At 44.4% G+C, this 13253-nt stretch overlaps 1 protein-coding gene across 2 annotated transcripts in view; it reads left to right on the top strand.

Annotated features, from left to right (window-relative positions):
* CHD4 (chromodomain helicase DNA binding protein 4) overlaps positions 1–8871 on the top strand; it is a 29000-nt gene extending 20129 nt beyond the window's left edge. For both annotated transcript variants that reach the window (XM_063128977.1, XM_063128978.1), the window contains exons 33-40: positions 196–322; positions 510–587; positions 701–838; positions 933–1041; positions 2019–2151; positions 3155–3350; positions 8036–8211; positions 8364–8871. In XM_063128977.1, the coding sequence (XP_062985047.1) occupies positions 196–322; positions 510–587; positions 701–838; positions 933–1041; positions 2019–2151; positions 3155–3350; positions 8036–8211; positions 8364–8381 (975 nt within the window). In that variant the 3' untranslated portion in view covers positions 8382–8871. The remainder of the gene's footprint in view (positions 1–195; positions 323–509; positions 588–700; positions 839–932; positions 1042–2018; positions 2152–3154; positions 3351–8035; positions 8212–8363) is intronic.
* The last annotated feature ends 4382 nt before the right edge of the window (positions 8872–13253 follow it).

Here is a 13253-nt window from a genome sequence, read left to right on the forward strand (position 1 = left end):
TCTGTAGGGGAAAATATGACTAAACATCTGATTTAAAATACAAAACTCCATAAAGTAGTTAGTGTGCAGGGATGAAGAGAGCTATTCTTGTGGTTGGGCTTCCTGGCAAATCTGCCCATGTGGGGTTGGTTTTAATTCCTTAACACTGAGTTAAGTTTCTCCCCCCCCCCCCTTTCCCCATGATTCCCACCTTAGCAGGGTCCCACTCCAACAGAGACTCAATCACAGGAGGCTAAATCCCCTGTGAATGCTGTGGAAACTGAAGAGAAGAAACCAGATGAACCAGTAGTGAAAGAGGAGCCAATGGAAACGGAAAGTAAAGGTATGAAAGTAGCTCATAGATGTGTGCGATGCTCTGGAGATGTATGGAAACTCCAGCACATTGGTGATTCTTTGGTGTCAGTAGAAAGGTGAACTCACAGGACTGCCAAGATCAACCTGGTTTGGGACTAAATTAGCTACTGATCACAGAACTGGATATACTGTTTTAAAACATTTCTCTCCTACAGCTGATATAGAGAAGGTGGAAGAAAAGACGCCTGCAGAACCACCCACTGAGCCTCCTACCATCAACTTAGACGAGAAGGGTAAGTATGCTAGGGCACGGCTGATAGGCTAGAACGGCCTTCACTACAGATGTAGTCGCTGTGGAAATCCAGGTCTGATCAGCTTCCAGTGAGTTCTTTCCCCCTTTTTGCAGAAGAGAAGAAAGAAGACGAAAAGAAAGATATAGTGATGCTACAGAATGGGGAAACGCCTAAAGACCCAGCTGATGATCGGCACAAGAAGGCCATGAAGCAACGATTCATGTTTAACATTGCAGATGGAGGCTTCACTGGTACTTATTGGCTAAGGGTGTAGCTACTGCCTGGGACATGTGGTCTGCTCAGCTGTGAAAGAAAGGTTTTCTGACATAATTTCCCCCTTTGCAGAGTTGCATTCCCTGTGGCAAAATGAAGAGCGAGCAGCTACTGTGACCAAGAAGACCTATGAGATCTGGCACCGACGCCACGACTACTGGCTCTTGGCAGGAATCATTAAGTATCCTTTCTGTAGAGTAGTCAAGGTTGGCTTAGCCCTAGATTTTAAGGTGGCCCTATGCAAATGGTTTCAGTGGGCGCCTCTGCAGTTTTGCCTGCACAAATATCCACTTCACCTGCGTGTTTCTTCATATTCTGCCCTTGCTCCAAGAAGCGTAGGGTGCAGTACATAAAGGTACCTCACTTCATTCCTGCAACAATTTTTACAAGGTGGATTAGGCAGAGAGTGCATCTTGCTCAAGGTTACACAGCGTGGTTGTTCAGTCTGAACATAGGTCTTCCTGTATTTAAACTCAGTAGCCCTAAAATGAATTAATTCTGCACTCTGCAGTTACTGTATAATGTTGTGTGTGCATCGGCGCTCCCATTTGTTGCATGAATGGACTGTTGTGCCTTTGCCTGTAGGCTTCTGATGGATTTTCATATGTCCTGCTTTACTCACTGCAGTTGTTTCTATACCTGTGTCCTCATCAGCTATTGTGATAATGTTTGCAGCTCTGTCTGGTGTACCCACATCCAGATAAACTAAATATTGTAAATAAGTAAATACGGTAAATAGATAATACCACTCACCCGCGGTAGAGCTCCATCTAAACAGAAATGCTCTAGTGCAGAGAAGTTCTGCTCCAGCAAATGTTGCAGCAATGGTTTGGCAGGAGGAGCAATAAAATTAGGAAAGCTGACCTAGGCAAGTGAGCTGCTGTGGAGAGTATTAAGGCCTGCTTTGTGGATCTGGGGCTGTAGGAACTGACTTAGAGCTAGTATGTGACTTGCAGCTTTGAAAAATATCTATTTTGAGGGTACAGCTAAGGGATATTCTTTCTTTTGCTGTATAAAAAGAACACTACCCTAGTACCATGCCTCTGGGGAGTCCTGCTGTCACCACTCAAGACTCTGAAGGATAGGTATTGCCAGCAATGCCAGCTGCTGGAACAGTGCATTTCCCAAGTTATTTCTTCTGAGCTTGGTCAATTTCAGCCATGGTTATGCACGGTGGCAAGACATCCAGAACGATCCTCGTTACGCCATCCTCAATGAACCTTTCAAGGGTGAAATGAACAGGGGCAACTTCCTGGAAATAAAGAACAAATTCTTAGCCAGAAGGTTTAAGGTGAGAACCTCTTATGGGAATGTAAGCTCTTGGCAAACCTACTGAATTGCTTTGGGTTTCCTTCAGTGGCAAAGTAGCTTATTGTTCTTTTGTAGACTCTTGAGAGATCAAGAGCAGAATACTTAGTAGAACATGTGAAGGTTGTGAGGTTTGAGATGTTCCTCAGTTCCTCTTATGGAGAGTTCTGCTAGTGCACCAATGCGTGTTTGTTTTAAACTTTGTTAAAAGGCTGAGTAGCCATATCCTGTCCAGCTGATAGGATTGGAATTGGGGGTCCTGTAGATCCCAGTAACAAAGTGGTTATTCTCAGAGTCCAAATAGCCTTTAAGCCCAAAGTGTCTCCCAGTAGGATTTCGTATATTCTGTTCTTTTCAAGATGTTCCAGGTCAAGGTGCAAATATAGGGCTGAATCCGCCCTGCCTTCTTGCTCTCATTAGCACCTGGGCAGCAACTAGCACTGGCACTTTTTATAGTGGAATAGTAGCTACTTAACTATGTTTATCCATTGATATAAAGCAGCCTTCTTCAACCTGGGGCGCTCCAGATGTGTTGGACTACAACTCCCAGAATGCCCCAGCCAGGCTGGGGCATTCTGGGAGATGCAGTCCAACACATCTGGAGCGCCCCAGGTTGAGGAAGGCTGAACGTGAAGAGTGCCTTTGTCAGTTTGGGGCAACATGAGACAGAATAAACTTGCTGTCATTCTAGATAGCTTGCAGTAAACATATTGTGGTGGTATGAAGTTTGAGAGAACTGGAGTATTTTTTTTTTAAGAACTGAATGTGGATTTGAATGCACCCTATAGCAAGGCTTCGTCCTTGCATTGGGAACATCCCAATTTCCAGCTGACCTTTGGCCAATAGTATTCGCCTTCCCGGTACTGCATAACAAACGGTATGCATAGACTCAGAGGAAGCTGAGTAAAGGCTTCCGTTAGGGTAGAAGAATATTTGGTGCAGCAGTTTGAAGACATGAACTCAGGCTTAATCTCTTTCTCGTGCAGCTGCTGGAACAGGCACTGGTGATCGAAGAGCAGCTTCGAAGAGCTGCCTACCTGAACATGTCTGAAGATCCATCCCATCCCTCTATGGCCCTGAACACCCGTTTTGCTGAAGTTGAGTGCCTAGCTGAGAGTCACCAGCATCTATCCAAGGAGTCTATGGCTGGGAACAAGCCAGCTAACGCGGTGCTTCACAAAGGTGAGAAGTCAGCCGGCAAATACTGTGAGTGAGGGCAGATTTGTATTGTGTGCCGCTGGCCCCTTCCCCCCCCCACCCCCCACACATTGCCCTGTGTCCCTCTAAACGTAAACCCCTTTTTCCTCAAGGGAAGGAAAGCAGCTAGTATGAGAGGAAGCCCGCCTTCAGATCAGGAAGGCAGACTCCAACTTTAAAATGAGGAAACGAGGCCTTACTTCCTTTCTCTCCAAGTGACTTCTGCATTAGCTGTGTGAGGCAGGCTTCAGCAGGACTTCGTAATCTTACAAATATGCAAAGCAATAAACCCTCCTAAAAGACTACTGTGGTGAGAAAAAGTTTATGAACCATAACGATAATTATGGAAATACCATAGTTTTACCATGATAGTCTTTGTGAATTAAAACCAGACCTTTTCTAAATATCCAATAGGATTTATATTAACCAATTCCGTGTCTTGTAAAATAAAACTATGTATAAATTAGGCAAACAATGAGTACTTGTGCAAAAGTAAGTGAACCCCTGGTTGCATCAGATCAATTAAAGGGAATAATTAGAATCAGGTGAGTTTGGGAGGCCACACCTTATAAAAAGATCAGAAACTTTGTGAGTTTGGTCTTTACCATACAGTTGTGTGGAAACATGTCATGCCACGATCAAAAGACATCTCTGAGGACCTCAGAAAGGCAGTTATTGCTGCTCATCAATCTAGAAAAGGTTACAAACCCATTTCTAAGAATTTGGGCTCCACCAATCCACTGTCTACAAATGGAGAAGGTTCAAGACCACAGTCACTCTACCTAGGAGCGATTGTCCTACCAAAATCTCTCCAAGAGCAAACTGGCACATCATCCCAGAAGTTAAAAAGAACCCTAGAGTAACATCTAAGAATCTGCAGGCCAGTCTCTTCTTGGCCATTATGAATGTTCAGGACTAAACGATTAGAAAAAGACTGAAGAAGAGCGGTGTTCGTGGGAGGATAAACCACTGTTCTCTTAAAAGAACATTACTCTGTCTGAAGTTCACTAAAGATCACATAGATGATCCCCAAGATTTCTGTAACAATGTTCTCTGGACAAAAGGAGTCAAAGGTAGAACTTTTGGGCCTCAATGAGAAATGTTACATTTGGCGAAAAACAAACACTGAGTTTGAACAGAAGAACCTCATCCCAACCGTCAAGCATGGTGGTGGGAATGTGATGGCTTGGGCCTGCTTTGCTGCCTCAGGACTTGGACAGTTTGCTATCATTGACACAACCATGAATTCTGCAGCGTATCAGAAGAATCTAGAAGAAAATGGCATCCATCAGTGAGCTGAAGCTGAACTGAGAGTTGGTCATGCAACAAGGCAATGATTTTATTTATTTATTTATTGCATTTGTATACTGCCCCATAGCCGAAGCTCTCTGGGCGGTTCACATAAGATAAACATGATCCTAAGCATATAAGCAAATCTACAAAAGAAAAGCTGTGGAGGAAAAAATTCTGTGTTTTACAATGGTCTAGTCAAAGTCCGGACCTAAACTCCATCAAAATGTTACAGCAGGACTTGAAGCAAGATGTTCATGCAAGAAGCCCTCAGATGTAACTGAGTTGAAGCAGCTCTGTAAGGAGGAATGGGCCAAAATTCCTCCAACCCAATGTGAGAGACTGACCAACAGTTACAGGAAATGGGCACTTGAAGTCATTGCTGCTCAAGGGGGTGCCACCAGGTACTGTATCTAAAGGTTCTCATATTTTTTCACACATGGATATTGAATGTGGAATTAGTTGTGGATAAATAAATGTTGAAAAAGCATCATGCTTTTGTGTCATTTGTTTAATCGGGTCATCTATTTATCTAGGATCATGGGGTTAGATTAAGATATAATAACATTTTAGGTTGGAAATACGTGACAATCCTAAGGGGTTTACAAAACTTTTTCTCACCACTGTAAACTTGGTCACAAGAAGCACAGAGCAGGAGTTGAGATGAGGTTTGCTAGCAAGAGAACCCCTGAGCAAACCTTCCCTGGCACTGGATCTGAAGGGGAAATCCTTCCCTTCAGCCTCTGCCAGCAGGTCTGTCCATAGAGGGCATTTGGGCTGCCTTCCATCACAAAGGTGCCTCCCCCAGTATAGCCAAACACCGTTGCAGTCTTTTTCTTACCAGGCTTCTCTCTTCTGCATTCTTTATCTGAAGGGAGCAGGCACTGATTTATTGATTGATTTAAAAATATTTCTTGGCCGACTTTCAGGGCAGGAGGCAAAGTACAACAATAACACACATAATAAAATCAATATGGCAGTAAAACACAGTTTAAAAAAACCCCAGTTTTTTAAAAGTTGAAAACAGCAACAATGGCAAATACTCATTAAAAAGAATGTTTTGTAACTTCAATTAAGGCAACTTGGATTAAGATAATCTTTTAAAAGACAGCAAGAAATGCTCTCCTGAGTTAGAGTAGTTTCTAGGAGAAGGAATCCCTCCTTCCATGGCGGAAGTGAAAGTCTTCATTTTCTCATAACCACTTCAGGAGCAGAAGGTTCACAGATGTGGACATAAGAGGTGTTGTGGGTCCTGGGAGCACTGCTGCTCTCACAGTTGCTCTAGACCATGCTCTTGTCATTGCCTAAGGGACTGGCACCATTTATTGGACCCTTAGAAGATCTCCCAAGTAGAGGAGGTTCAAGACCACAGTCACTTTACCCAGGAGTGATCGTCCTACCAAAATCTCTCCAAGAGCAAACTGGCACATCAACAACCATCTACTATTGAAGATACCATACAAGACTGGACTTTCCCCAAGTTGACAGTGCTATGACAACCCTCGCCTCAAAAGCATCCTTCCTTTCTGAAGCTGAGAAGCTGTCGATAAACCAGCTCAACCACAGTTCCAAAACTACCCTACCCAGCAAGTTGGACTCCTCAGCTATGGCTCTAAGAGCATCTTCCGCAAAGTCCATTCTCACTAGCGGTGCTGTCACATGGGTCGGTGATAAACAAGGATGGCCTGGACAAAGAAACAAGTGTGTGCATGTGACTACATAGCTGTCCTTGCTAGCACATGCTTCGACACTATACAACTAGATAGCGCATTGATGGCTTCCAAAATGGCTACCTGAAGGAATCTGTTGCTACGCAATTAGGATGTAGAGCCAAACCTAGTGTCTCCTTGTATTGAAAGTTGTTCAGGGGCCCTCTGAAGTCTGTTGTTAGTAGAAACGAAAGGTGCATCATACTTCACAAAGAAACATCTCTTCCAACCCACCTTGTTCCTTCTTGTTTCTTAAAGGGAATCAAGCCTATATGATGACAAAAGCAGGAATAAGAGATCCAATCCTAGCTGCTTCTCCTCAATCTTTGGGAAAGAAGACCAAATATCATACTATATGGTGCGCTTTCCCCTCCCCTTTCTGCAAAATTCACGAGTGAAAGGGTGCTATTGCACCCACGTCTTACCTGTCAACTTCCACAGGCAGCTGGTTGGCAACCATGAACAGAATACTGGGCTAGATAGGCCTTTGGTCTGATCCAGCATGGCTCTTATCCTGGTTGAAAGCTGCTTGAAGGGATTTGCAGATACTTGGAAAAACATCACCAATGGGTTATTAGTCTCCAGATGTTAAGCCATGGAATTCGCCAGAATGCTGAGATAGGTTTTTCTTGGTTCCCATATCCAACAATCTCTCCAAATATCACTGCATCTCCAAAGAAATTCACCTGCTTGAAATGGAGGTCATCAAACCAGTTCCTGTCCTAGAAACGGGAAATATTTTTTTCTAACACTCCCAAAAAAACCCACAAATGAAATACTGACTATCCTGAATCAAAAGCATGGCAACTGTAACTTCCACATGCAGACACTTATTTGATCTTTTCTTGTCTGAGACCGCTTCACCAAATGCAATCTCATCCTGGTCTACCTTCACATCCAAATCAGGAGCAGTTTTGTGAGCAATAACACCAATTCTGTGCCAATCCTTTTAGTTTCCAGAGTCTTCACTAAGATCCTGCTGGTCTTGAGGCAGGAGGGATGACCTGCTTTTCTCTTTGTCTGGGGCAATGCCAAGGAACTGTGGCTGCTACCATCTTCACAGCCCTCCTCTCCCCTAAGAAGACACACAAAATAGTCACGTGGGCTTCAATGCATAACTTCATCAGGCACTATGAAATCCTTTTTTTCTTGGGCTGAGACATCTTCGCGTACAGCTGCAAAGCCCTTTGTAAGTGGCACCATGTTATGGTTGCCTCCTTTCCAGCATGTACCCCTTTTCAACCTGCTTATACTAGCTGCTCTCCTCCCCCCAAGGGAGGAGGAAAGGAAATTCTGGACTTGCCTGTGAATTTCTGTTCTCAAGGAAAGGAGGGCAGCTAGGCCCCATCCTACATGGTGCCATTCTATCTCATGGCTTCGACTATAATGCAACCTTTTAGGAGAGAACTGCATTTTGGGGAGCTGGCACCGCCACTTATGTTCTCCGCATCTGTAATGGTTCTCTGAAGCTGGTTGTAGCTGTCGGTTATAGATTTGGTCTGGGCGTGGGAGCATTCTCCACTTCAGTGTTAGAGCAGTAGCCCCCCCTCCTCCGGTTCAAAATTGGGGTTTGCCTTCCGAGCCCCAGACCTTTCCAAGAACTAGCTGCCCTCCCTCCCTTTAGGAGAACAAATTCACAGGTAAGTCCAGAATTTCCTTTTTTTCTTCCAGTGCTGAAGCAGCTGGAGGAGTTGCTGAGCGACATGAAGGCTGATGTGACGCGGCTGCCTGCTACCATTGCCCGCATTCCTCCAGTGGCTGTGCGCCTCCAGATGTCGGAGCGCAACATCCTCAGCCGCTTGGCAAACCGTAGCAGTGAACCTCCTCCACCGCCACCACCCCAGCAGGTAAGCTTCCAGGCCTGCCGTGTTCCCCTCCACCCTAACCCTGGCATTACACTGGAGGGAGGGGGCCCATGGCGACTGCCCCAGCCGGGTGGGTTCTGTAGGGAGTACACTGTACTAAGGTGTTCTTTATCGCTCTCTTTCTCTCTCCGTAGGTGGCTCAGCAGCAGTGAGATGCCTGTCCAGTGCTGCCAACCCAGTGATTCAGCTAAAGTGACAGTATACACACCCTCCTTATATGAATAGCGACCCCTTTCTCCTTCTGCCTGGCACTCCTGATCAGATTATGTCCCCTCCGTATGGGGATATGGCTGGAGAGAGGAGGAAGTGCAATATTCCATAAGCTGCCAGTTGCACTGGGATTGCACTTGGGTGAGGGGACATTGGATGGACCTTGTACATAGTGACTGGAGGCTGCAGCTCCACATCTGTTACACAGACCTGGCTGCGATGCTCACCACCTTGGCTCACACTTCCTTGATTTTAATTTTATTTTGAGTTTGTTTACCAAGACGAGTGCAAGCAAAAGTCAGGACAGACACAGCTACCTCCATCAAGATCCTTTTAATACAAAAACTGACTGGACTTGTCCTCTGAAACAGCTGGAAAAATACAAAAAAAAATCTTGATAAAAGTTGAAAATAAAGGTTTCCTTGTATTTTATTTGGCTCTGTCAGAATATTTGGGGGTTATGGATTTTTCTCCTTGCAGTTTCATATGGTGTCTGGCCTGGCAGAGAACCTACTTGTACAAGCAGCAGGGCACGCATTGTTTTCAGCATGAGTCAAGCAGATCCCAGGCTGGTCTCAGGGCTTATGAATGACATGCTAGTTTGAGTGCAACTCTGGAGAGTGGGTTTCGAAAGTATTTTTGATTTTCCATAAAGTTGCACCATATATGTCACACTGTGCATACAAGATAATGCCAAACTATGAAACAGCTTCTACTGACACTGTAGCTTTGCAAGCTCAGCTTTTGTCTTGCTCCACCCATCGCAGCCCAAGGAAGTGGAAATCAAAAGTTCCCATTAGGTCCGTCCTTTCTAAGCCCTCCCAAGTCAAACTGCCAAAGTTGAATCTATAACTATATGCCTAGTTGTTTTGTAATGACTTGCTTTCAGAGTGGCATTAGTATGAGGTCATAGAATCTCATTTTCCATGTGTGTACATCTTATTTTGTAAAAACCAAGCCTTGGTGCTAAAAGAACATAGTGTTTTCTTATGGAGGCAGTTTTCTTAATGGGCTTATAGAATCATAGAATAGTAGAGTTGGAACGGGCCTATAAGGCCATCAAGTCCAACCCCCTGTTCAATGCAGGAATCCACCTTAAAGCATACCTGACAGATGGTTGTCTTGGAGGCCTCTAGTGTGGGAGAGCCCACAACCTCCCTTGGTAACTGGTTCCATTGTACTGCTCTTGTCAGGAAGTTTTTCCTGATGTCCAGCTGGAATCTGGCTTCCTTTTAACTTGAGCCCGTTATTTCGTGTCCTGCGCTCTGGGAGGATCGAGAAGAGATCCTGGCCCTCCTCTGTGTGACAACCTTTTAAGTATCTGAAGAGTGCTATCATGTCTCCCCTCAATCTTCTCTTCTCCAGGCTAAACATGTCCAGTTGTTTCAGTGTCTTCATAGGGCTTTGTTTCCAGACCCCTGTGTCATGTCAACTGTCTCCTTTTATCTGGGGCTGCAGTTTTAACATTATAGAACTCCAAGCACAATAGGAGGCACTCCTAGAGCGGCACTGTAGCCAGTGGGAAAAGTCAACTCAATGCGATGGAGAACTCCACAGAGCCCTCCACACAACGGTTGTGCAGGAACTCTCCTCTGCACAGTGTGGATATTCTGCATTGAGAGTTTTCCCGCCAGACTACATTTCTGAATCCCATTTGCTGGGCTTCTTCCTCTTATTTTAATTGGAATCTCTGTACATGCTCCTAATAACCTCTGCCACCTGCTAGAGAAGTGTTTCCTCTAAAAAAAGGGGGGTTATGTATATAAGCAAGAAACACAACCACTTGCAACTACTATGTTGTCTTTACAGGTTTAAAATAATGTGAACTCAGAGCTCATGCTGATTAAGCATAGGGCATATTTTTATGGCACAGTAATCAAGGCAGAACAGTAGTAAACATGAGACTATGGAGCCAAATATTCAAATAATCCGTTTAGCAAAGAACTCATTTTCTAATATTCCATTATGTCACCTGTGTACACACACACATAAGGGCTGGCATGGGGGTACAAATCCAAAATAAACGAGCAACGTGTGAAAGGGGTGGGGGGAGAACCCTGAAAATACACAGGGAACTACTCAATTGAATTGACAGTGGAGGAGGGGGCGTGGCGTGTGGGAGTGCCCGATCTCTGTCAGGTGATTGGTTACAATAGGCGGAAGAGGTTGGCCGCTCTGCATAGAGACACAGACAAAAGAAAATTGAAGAGGGATACATTGGGCGCTTCCGTTTTAGCTTTCAATTCTCTCCTCGGCTCCGGGGCGGAAGTACCGTATTTCTTCGATTCTAAGACGCCATCGATTGTAAGACGCACACTAATTTCAGTACCGCCAACAGAAAAAAAGCTTTGATTCTAAGAAATAATAAAACGCACCCATGATTCTAAGACACACCCCGTTCTTAGAGATGTTTATATGGGGGGAAAAGTGCGTCTTAGAATCGAAGAAATACGGTAAAAACCACCCCTTTGAAATCAATAGAGAAAATCAGGTTTTGGCCGTAGCTGCGACTGAGGAACAGCAAAGACAGCCATCCTCCTCTTTCTCATTCGGGACTTATTTCGTGCTCAAGGTTTATTTAGGCTTTTGTTGTTTATTCGTTCAGTCGTTTCCGACTCTTCGTGACTTCATGGACCAGCCCACGCCAGAGCTTTCTGTCGGCTGTCGCCACCCCCAGCTCCCCCAAGGTCAAGTCTGTGACCTCCAGAATATCATCCATCCATCTTGCCCTTGGTCGGCCCCTCTTCCTTTTGCCTTCCACTTTCCCTAGCATCAGCCTCTTCTCCAGGGTATCCTGTCTTCTCATTATGTGGCCAAAGTACTTCAGTTTGGCCTTTACTACCATTCCCTCAAGTGAGCAGTCTGGCTTTATTTCCTGGAGTATGGACTGGTTTGATCTTCTTGCAGTCCAAGGCACTCTCAGAATTTTCCTCCAACACCACAGTTCAAAAGCATCTATCTTCCTTCGCTCAGCCTTCCTTATGGTCCAGCTCTCGCAGCCATAGGTTACTACGGGGAATACCATTGCTTTAACTATGCGGACCTTTGTTGTCAGTGTGGTGTCTCTGCTCTTAACTATTTTATCAAGATTTGTCATTGCTCTCCTCCCAAGAAGTAAACGTCTTCTGATTTCCTGGCTGCAGTCAGCATCTGCAGTAATCTTTGCGCCCAGAAATACAAAGTCTGTCACTGCCTCCACGTTTTCTCCCTCTATTTGCCAGTTATCAATCAAGCTGGTTGCCATAATCTTGGTTTTTTTGAGGTTTAACTGCAACCCGGCTTTTGCACTTTCTTCTTTCACCTTTGTCATAAGGCTCCTCAGCTCCTCCTCGCTTTCAGCCATCAAAGTGGTGTCATCTGCAACCTGAACTCAGTGGGACTTTCTTTCGAATAGATGTGCACAATATTGTGCTGTTAGTCAATTTTAGGCTTTCCTGCCCACAAAGTAAACTAAGCACAAGACTGTGCTGGAAGGAGTGTCTCTGTAATGTAGGCCACTGTAATGTTTGTTTGTTTATTTTTATTTATTTATTTATTTATTTATTACATTTTTATACCGCCCAATAGCCGAAGCTCTCTGGGCGGTTCACAAAAATTAAAACCACAGTAAAACACCCAACAGTTTAAAACACAATTACGAAATACAGTATAAAAAGCGCAACCAGGATAAAACCACACAGCAAAGTTGATATAGGATTAAAATACAGAGTTAAAACAGTAAAATTTAAATTTAAGTTAAAATTAAGTGTTAAAATACTGAGTGAATAAAAAGGTCTTCAGCTGGCGACGAAAGCAGTATAGTGTAGGCGCCAAGCGGACCTCTCTATTTATTTATTATTTATTTATTACATTTCTATACCGCCCAATAGCCGGAGCTCTCTGGGCGGTTCACAAAAATTAAAACCATTCAAAGTATAAAACAACAGTATAAAACCATAATATAAAATACAATATAAAAGCTCAACCAAATGAAAACAGCAGCAATGCAAAATTACAAATTTAAAACACCGAGTTAAAATGTATTTATAGACTGTTAAAATGCTGGGAGAATAAAAAGGTCTTCACCTGGCGTCTAAAAGCATATAATGTTGCAGATCAGAGGCTGATCTGGATTACCAACCAGCAAAGGTCGTTCTACTTAACATTTCCTCAGATCCGCTTCCAGCCCAAAGTTAAGAATATAAGAGGAGCCCTGATGCTGGATCAGACCATGGCTCCATCTAGTCCAGCACCCTGTTCACACAGCAGCCAACCAGCAGGGCCGGTGCCAGACTATTTTGCATCCTAGGCAAGGCGAGCTACCTGCACGCACACACCCAACAATGGCCAACTTTGATTCAGCTGTTCAAGAAGAGTTCCTGAACTGTTATATTTTCCTTTTATTATGTTTTTTCTTTAAACAGCTAATTTGTATAAAATTGTGACCCTTAAAGGGCAGTACTGCATCCCTCTGAGGTCTGTGCCCAGGCAGCTGCCTAGCTGGCCCAATGGTAGCACCGGCCCTGCCAACCAGCCGTTGACCAGGGACCAACAAAGCAGGACAAGGTGCAACAGCACCCTCCCGCCCATGTTCCACAGCAACTGCTGCACACAGGCTTACTGCCTCAAATACTGGAGATACTGCAAAAGGCCTCATGTATGCCTTTGCATACAAACCCATTGAACGTTTAAGTGTTTTAAGCGTCTCTCCTCCCCCATGAAAGTAGACCTGAGCTGCTTCGTTTTATTCTGGTTGAACTGGTCCGCTTGCACTGGCTGCCTGTATGTTTCCAAGCCAAATTCAAGGTGCTGTTTTTGACCTATAAAACCTTACA

Source organism: Elgaria multicarinata, chromosome 6 (genome assembly GCF_023053635.1).
Source record: "Elgaria multicarinata webbii isolate HBS135686 ecotype San Diego chromosome 6, rElgMul1.1.pri, whole genome shotgun sequence".
NCBI lineage: Eukaryota > Metazoa > Chordata > Lepidosauria > Squamata > Anguidae > Elgaria > Elgaria multicarinata.